This window comes from Hibiscus syriacus, unplaced genomic scaffold (assembly GCF_006381635.1).
Source record: "Hibiscus syriacus cultivar Baekdansim isolate YM2019G1 unplaced genomic scaffold, ASM638163v2 tig00110831_pilon, whole genome shotgun sequence".
Taxonomy (NCBI): Eukaryota; Viridiplantae; Streptophyta; class Magnoliopsida; order Malvales; family Malvaceae; genus Hibiscus; species Hibiscus syriacus.
This window is the reverse complement of record NW_024062882.1, coordinates 3,901,828-3,910,211: the sequence shown is the minus strand read 5'-3', so window position 1 is coordinate 3,910,211 and position 8,384 is coordinate 3,901,828. Positions and strand designations below refer to the sequence as shown.

At 38.6% G+C, this 8,384-nt stretch overlaps 1 protein-coding gene across 1 annotated transcript; it reads left to right on the top strand.

The window, feature by feature from the left end:
- The first annotated feature begins 1,532 nt into the window (after positions 1-1,532).
- Positions 1,533-4,048, top strand: LOC120142854 (guanosine nucleotide diphosphate dissociation inhibitor At5g09550-like). The gene is made up of 11 exons (XM_039157338.1): positions 1,533-1,819; positions 2,181-2,243; positions 2,347-2,430; positions 2,518-2,622; positions 2,710-2,882; positions 2,962-3,073; positions 3,142-3,222; positions 3,309-3,373; positions 3,507-3,537; positions 3,588-3,647; positions 3,749-4,048. The coding sequence occupies exons 1-11, from the start codon at positions 1,733-1,735 to the stop codon at positions 4,046-4,048; spliced, it is 1,161 nt and encodes a 386-aa protein (XP_039013269.1). The 5' UTR covers positions 1,533-1,732.
- Positions 4,049-8,384: the final 4,336 nt, after the last annotated feature.

Below are 8,384 nucleotides of genomic sequence, written 5' to 3'. Positions count from 1 at the left end.
TTAAACGGTAATTGATCTACAACAATTGATGTTGTTAGAATCAATTACCGAAGCCGGAATCAAAGATTGCCTTGGGTATTCGGTATACAAGATAGAGTCACAAGGATAGCCCTTGTAGACAAAGTAACCGACGTGAATCCCGAAGAGAAAATCTTATTCGATGATCTACGGAAATTGAGTCAAAGCGAAGCTTGAGGCTATTTTCACAGTATTTATTCACAACCTTATTTCTCCTATTTACTTCAATTGCTTTATTTAATCGTCTTTATTACTATTTAAATCTCATTCTACCCAAAACCCCCCATTCTACTATCTTTCATGCCTGCCATAGACCAATCAAACATTAAATTAAGAATTTTCCAAGTCCCTGTGGATTCGACCCTACTTCTCTACGCTATGAATTTTCCTTTAATTATTATCCGAGAAGAAGAAATTTATTTTGACATCAAAACGACAGTTGTCAATATATAACAATTAAACATGAAAATAATACATTAAAGAAGGATAAACTACACAAATGATCACTTTCGTTTGAGTTTTATAAACTTATGGTCGTTGGATTCAAAAAAATATAATATATGGTCACTTTCTTTTGGTTTTAATTTCATTTGGTTTCAAGTAAGATGTGGTCATTGGGACGTTAACTGCTGTGAGTTGGATGGCATGACATATTAGTAAAAAAGTTTGATTTTATTTGAAACCTTAAACTTTAAATAATTACTAATCATGAGTCTTTATGTAATAGAGAAGCAATAGCAAATAGATGGATGTTGCTTTTGTTAAAGAATCAAACATTTCTTTCAATCTTGTCCCGGAAAATAATTGTAGTCAAAAGGTTTATAGTAAACATCTTCTACCAAATGGCATCCAATCAGTAAATCTAATAAACTTAAATCGAAATAACAATTTCATAGTTAACATTAGCACACATTTACGAATTTAGTTAACAACCTCAGCTTAAATACAAAAATTCCAACAATCATGAACAAAATCCCAAGCCAAATTTAAGAAAGCAAGAACCAAAAGTAAAACAAACTCCCGGTACTAATTTAAAATTTAAGAAAGAAAGAATGAAGTGTAAAACAAAATATGGTCATCGGCTGGGAGTAGGATTGTCAAGACGTGGACGCTATTACTCTTGTTAGTTGCCATCGAGGAATACAATCTCGTTGATGCATTACCATTGATTTAGAGTAAATTGATATTTTATCCCTAAACTATTTTGAATTGATATTTTATCCCTAAACAAAAAACATATGAAAAAGGAGTAAATTGATATTTTATCCCTAAACTATTTTAGGTTTACAAAAAGACCCATGATTAATAACTTATCTGAAGTTTACGGGTTCAAATAAAAGTTAAACATTTTTACTAACGTGCCACATCATCCAACTCACGGAAGCTAACGTCTCAGTGACCACATCTTAATTAAAACAAAACGAAAGTGACCATTTTTATAGTTTACCCATTAAAGAAAATAAAGTAAACAAATAATATTAGAGCATTTTAAGTTCCATGCATAACCACGCGAAGAAAATAGCGTGAATTCAGTACTCTTCGAAAGCCGTTAATCTCGTTACTTCAGCTGAAGACTTGTTCCAAATCACTAGCAAAAAGGAGGAAAAAACCCAATTCGCTCTGCTTTTAATTTCAATGCACATTCATTCTCAATGAAAAGAAAAAAAAAACTTAGAAAAATTCATTGTGTGTTTAACGACATATTCATTCAGACATGGATGAAGAGTATGATGTGATAGTCTTAGGGACTGGTCTTAGAGAATGCATTCTCAGTGGCCTTCTCTCCGTTAATGGACTCAAAGAAAGTTTTTTCTTCTTCTTTTTTTCAATTCATTTATAAATCTTTTTTTTTTCATTGATTTTGATTTTTTGTAATGTTTCAAAGCTTCTTTTAATCTGGGTTTTCTTTTAAGAACTTTAGACACTCTTTTTTCCTTTCTTTTTTTGAACATTTTTCACACAGGCATTACTACGAACATGTGATGGGAATTAGTATTTATTAAGGTGACTTAGGTTATATGAAGTGAGATTAATGTTAACGATACCCGAATTCTTCTTTTTTCTTAAAATATATGTAGCTATATTCGTATGATCCTCTAAATACTAGCATATCCGTGTCGGATTCTGCGTTGACCGATTCGATATCTGCATTTCCTCCATAGGTATTGCACATGGACAGAAATGACTATTATGGCGGAGAATCGACTTCGCTTAATCTTATGCAGGTCATTCTTCTTTCAAGACATTCATAGCTGTTTTGTTCATATCTGATATTTTCTTTAGGCCATTTCTGAGCTTTGTGTTACTGATGCATATGTATATATATAGCTTTGGAAACATTTCAAGGGAGATGAAAAGCCTCCGGAAACGCTAGGTTCAAGCAGGGATTATAATGTTGACATGGTTCCCAAGGCATGCTATAATTATTACCTCTAAATTTTGTTATTATTGCTAGTTATTCATGTTTCATGACCAATGGTTAATGTGGTTTTTCCGCAGTTCATGATGGCCAATGGCAGTCTTGTTCGGATTCCCATCCACACCGATGTTACTAAGTATCTTAACTTCGAGGCCGTGGATGGTAGTTTCGTGTACAAGTCGAAAGTAAGGGATTGCAGTTTTTAAGCTTTGTAGCATTTGTTTAGTTCAAACGTTTATGGTCTTCAATGACTTAATCCCCATTACTTGTAGATCTACAAAGTTCCGGCGACCGACGTCGAAGCACTGAAATCACCACTGATGGGGCTGTTTGAGAAGTGCCGTGCCAGAAAGTTCTTCATTTATGTCCATGACTATGAGGACAACGATCTGAAATCTCATGAAGGACTAGACCTGAATGTAGTGACGGCGAAAGAGCTTATCTCATATGTTTCTCATCCCTATTGCCCTCTAAAAAGCCTGCTCTAGCACTGGTCTTGATACATGGTATTGTTTGCAATGTAGAAAGTATGGGCTAGAGGATAATACAATTGACTTCATCGGTCATGCCCTGGCACTTTACAGTGATGATAGTTACTTGGATCAGCCGGTTATGAGTTTTGTTAAGCGGATGAAGGTAAAAGTTTATTTCCTATATCTTATCGATAATTATATTCAGTATTTATGCATTCGCATTTTGTATAGCTCTATGTAGAGTCATTGGCTCGGTTTCAAGGAGGATCTCCTTATATCTATCCACTATATGGACTGGGAGAATTGCCTCAGGTTTTTCATTCCGTAGTTTTTTTTTCTTCTAGTTGAATAGAAACATATTTGTTGAGGTTGATTTGTAATTACATTTCCTTCGGCAGGCATTTGCGCATTTAAGTGCAGTTTACGGAGGTACTTACATGCTCAACAAGCCTGAAAATGCAAGGTAAATCTCCCAGAACACGAAACCCTGCATGTATTTTTCTTCATTTTCTCCAACGCACACGTTATCATTAACTAGTTTTCATTTTCTTGACATTTTATGATCCGGTTTCTGTAATTCACAAATTGGCAAGTAGGTGTCTTTACATATCTCTTGCGAAATTTCGGGTTGCAGGTAGAATTTGATGACGACGGAAAAGTTATCGGTGTGACTTCAGAATGGGAAAACCGCAAAGTGCAAGAAAGTTGTTTGTGATCCATCTTATTTGTCTAATAGGGTAACTCCCGAAGCAACGATGCCTCTCACGCATTTTTCGTTTTGTGCATCCTTGAAATATAAGTATTTCAACTTTTTCTTCATGTTCTTTTGATGTAACAGGTTCAGAAGGTTGGAAAAGTAGCGCGTGCCATCTGCATAATAAGCCATCCTATTCCAGATACCAATGATTCGCACTCGGCCCTAGTTATTCTGCCTCAGAAACAACTCGGTCGTAAATCGGACATGTTTGCTGATAACTGTCTCAGCTATCTTATTTTGCTTATCATCGGTGTTCTGCAATTTCTGAGGTTTGCTTTTGATATTGCAGGTACCTTTTTTGTTGCTCATATGCTCATAATGTGGCTCCCAAGGGAAAATACATTGCTTTCATTTCGACAGAGGCCGAGACCCCCAAGGTAGAGTTGGAGCCCGGCATTAAGGTACTGGGACCGGTGGATGAGATATTTTACGGCACTTATGACTGATACGTCCCGACTAACGACCACACAGCTGACAACCGCTTCATATCCGCTGTAAGTACACACTTCTCTCTTCATTACTCTGCATGTCCTTGTATAATACGAAAGAACCTTAAACACTTCGAAGCATATGATCTGCTGATTTGGGTATCGAAATTCCATTGCAGAGTTATGATCCAACAACACACTTCGAAACCACAGTGAATGATGTGATCCAGATGTATACTAAGATTACTGGAAAAGTAAGGGTTTCATTCTCCAAAGTAGCACACACATTATTTACCCAGATTCTTCGTTTTCTCGAAAGTATTCGTATCTAATATCTGTATTTAAACTCGATCTGAATCCGAATAACAGTTGGTCACATTGTGCAGGCTCTTGATTTATCCGTGGACCTGAGTGCTGCCAGTGCCACTGAAGAATGAAACTCTTCAGACTCTTTTTTTCTTCTTCTTCTTTTACTGTTGTCTCGTGCAAAAATCATTAGCCGAGGGAGCTTTTATTGTCTCTGTTCTGTTTTCATCATTGGGATGATTTTTATGGTCATTTTTGGCATTTCTTAATTATTTTTTGTGTTAGTAGTGTGATGCATGAATTTCCTGTTATTTACCGGAATAAACAAATTATAATCTAATATTATTAGAATGATAAATAAATAAATGAAATGGTAGGGATTTTGATAAGATCAGTGTGATCTTTCAATTTTATCAATCATATCATTTAATTATTTAAAATATCAATTTTGATTTAATTTTTAACAAAATTAATATAATTATATATTTGATCCTTATTGCTCGTACATTCTATCAATTTGATCTTAGTTTTTCGAATAGGAAAACAATTTTGGACTAATTAGTTTTTCAGTAAATTATCGACTCCGATGAAGCTTCTTGAGATTCTGTGAAAAGAAAACCGTCTAGAAATCATGTTGTAGGATGGAATAAATTAGAAAATTTAAACCCTACCGGAGACACCGTCGCCATACCCTAGCTTTTGGATGGCCTTGGTATATTAGCTTCAGAATCTCTGTAAATCATCTATTTATCTTTGTTATTCTATCGGCTAAACTACTACAAGAGCCCTTTTAATTCACTTTTGTCAAGTAAGTTCTTACACTCTCCGTGTATTCAAATAAGCTCTAATACATCGAATTATTCTATAGCAATTTTTTCTTGCTGAAAAAGGAGAAAACTAATGCAAGCATTTTTTTTTTTTGAATGTAAAGAGAGAGCAACTGGTACTAGTTATCAGCTTCAGCTTGGATCACCTCCCGCACATCACCCGGGGAGTGCTGAACGTACGCAACCCAGGAGTCATTGATCGAGCCATCCTCACCATGCATTCTGAAGCCTTGTTCCTCTCCCAAACCACATGCTCGATTTGAACAACCCAATCCTGCTCTAAAAGCTCAGCAATAATGGGAAGGAGCGGTGAAGCCATGTCTGAATTCCTTGCTCGTTGGAGGGATGAACAAACCTCAATACTATTAATCTCCAAAATGATCCTTTTCAAACCCAGGTCCCATGCAAGCCACAGTCCTATCATAGCACCCCATACCTCGGATTCGAGTGCTGATGCCACTTCTAATCCACGTGCAAAACCGCCGATCCATTGGCCCCTTGCATCCCTTATCACGCCACCATAACCCGAACGGCTTGAAACCATATCATAGGCTCCATCCGAATTCACCTTGTACCAGTCTTCTGGTGGAAGCTCCCATGACACCTTCCTACACAGCTTGCCCACAATGAGATTTCCTTCACTCGCCACCTTCCATGCTTCTTTAGCTTCGTTTAATAAGAGCGACTTTGCTCAAGCACTCCTTCCGGAAGCGGTTGATCCGGCTCGAAGACACGATGATTTCGACTTCTCCACAAGCTTCAGATTTTAGTGCCAAACAGCATCGGCCACTCATGACCAGGGTTTTAAAAAACGGTCTGCGACCGCGATTTCGGCCGCGATATAGCGGTTTCGCCGCAGTCCGAGTTATCCGCGACGGCCGCAATAACGCCCGCGATGGCCGCAATCACGATAAATCCGAAATAACCGAAAACGCGACCGTGATTTGAAACCCTGCTCATGACTGTTAGTAGAAAAATAGGACGAGTTTTGCAAGTTGTACAGAACCCATTCCACCATATCCATAGTAAAAACCTCACCCAATTTGCCCTCCTTAACTAGACCCGACCACGTCACTCTCGCCTCAAAGCAATCCCTTAAGACGTGACTGACGCTCTCGATCGTTGCTCCACACACAGAACAACTCGCATCCGCCGTCATGTTTCGCCTTACTCTTTCCTCATTCGTCAATAATCAACCCCAGCAAACCATCCTTAAAAAGGTTCACAGTCTCGGTAGTCCGTCGAAACTCCAAACTAATTTCCAAACCGGAGATAATAGCGATACTGACTGCTCCGAGTTCACCTGCAACCTATAAACACTTGCCACAGAAAAACTCTTATTTTTTCCACCCCTCCAGCCAAGTTGATCCTCCCCATGCATCGATAGTGGAGGTCGGGTCAGTAACAAATAGCATTTGATTCGCTTAGGCAAAACAACCATGAGTTCTTCCTAGTTCCACTGACCAATAGGCGAAACCATATCAGCCAACATTACTGGTTCGTCGGAACTCCCACCTGAACCGCTACGGAACGGTTGCAAAGTTCCAGACTCACCTAACTAGGCAACCCTTCAAAAGTCTACAGAACGAACGTTACCCCTCACCCAAGCGAGATTTTGAACTAAACAATCCCATATTCGAGTTAGTACCGACCAAAGTCTTGAGGATCGTTGTCTTTTGATCGAACCAGGAACCACTTGATTCAAATGATATTTGGAACGCAACACCTTAACCCAAAGCTGATCTCTGTCCTGTTATAATCCGAAACCCCACCTTCAACATAAACGCAAGATTGTGCTCATGCACCCGCTTAAAACCAAGACTCCCCTCTTCGAAAGGCTTGCACACTTCAGTCCACCAAACAAGATTCACTTCTCTATTTTTCTTTAAATGACCCCACAGGAAGTTGCGAATAAGTTGTTCAATCTCAGCAATTCGTTTCGGCAAAAGGCAAGTTTGCATCGAATAAATCAGTATTGCAGCCAGAACAAATTTGGCCAAGACAATTCTTCCTGCCATTGACAAATACTTTTCCCTCCAACCAGACAATCTATCCCTTACCTTCTGCACTAGATAGCTATAAGTCCCTATTAAGCTACTGCTTCTTAATAGAATATAAGCATATTCATTAATGGAAAATGTGTGTGTTCAAGCTGTACATCTGCAAGCTATTAATACATAGCTTTGCAAGTAGTTACTGCTAACAACCTACTAACAGCCTAGCTAACCACCTTCAACAGCTAACAAACTCCTAACTGCTGCTGACTCAGCTAACTATTGTTTACTCAACTTACATGCATACGTATGCTGCATATACCTCTAATATTCTCTCTGCATCTTCACCTTCCTCCCTTCATCGCAACACAACACACACTTTGTCGTGAAATTCCTCAAATGCTTCTTTTGACAATGGTTTGATGAATCCATCAGCCACTTGATGTGCAGCCGGAACATAATTAACTCAAATATGCCCAGCAACCACCTTTTCCCTTACAAAGAGAACATCCAACTCAACATGTTTGGATTGTGCATGATATATTGGGTTGGCACTGATAGCCACTGTACTCGTGTTGTCACACTAAATCACCGATTTCCCTTGCTGCTGAACACCAAGATCAGTTAACAGAGTGCTAATCCACATGACTTCAGCTACAGCAACATCAACGCTTTTGTATTCATCTTCCATAGTTGACCTAGACACTGACTGTTCATTCTTCGAACTCCACGCAATAAGGCATTTGCAAATGAACACTCCATAGCCCGATATTGACCTTCGATCATCCAGGTTGGCGCCCCAATCTGCATCTGCAAAGGCTGTGACCAACGTTCTGGTGTCAGTTGGTGAGAACAATAATCCATAGTTTACAGTGCCTGCTAGATACCTAAGGATTCCTTTCACTGCAGCAAAGTGTGTCACACGGGGTGCATGCATGAACTGATAAACTTTTCCTACACTCAATGCTAAATCAGGTCGAGTGTGACATAGGTAAAGAAGTGAACCAACAATGCTCGTATATTCACTTGCATCCTCCAACAGTTCTCATTCCTCGCGAGACAGCTTGCATGACAAGGTCATAGGTGTAGAACATGCATTAGCAGTTTTCATACCAGTCTTTTCTAGTAACTCTAGTGCAAACTTCTTTTAACTAAGCACAAG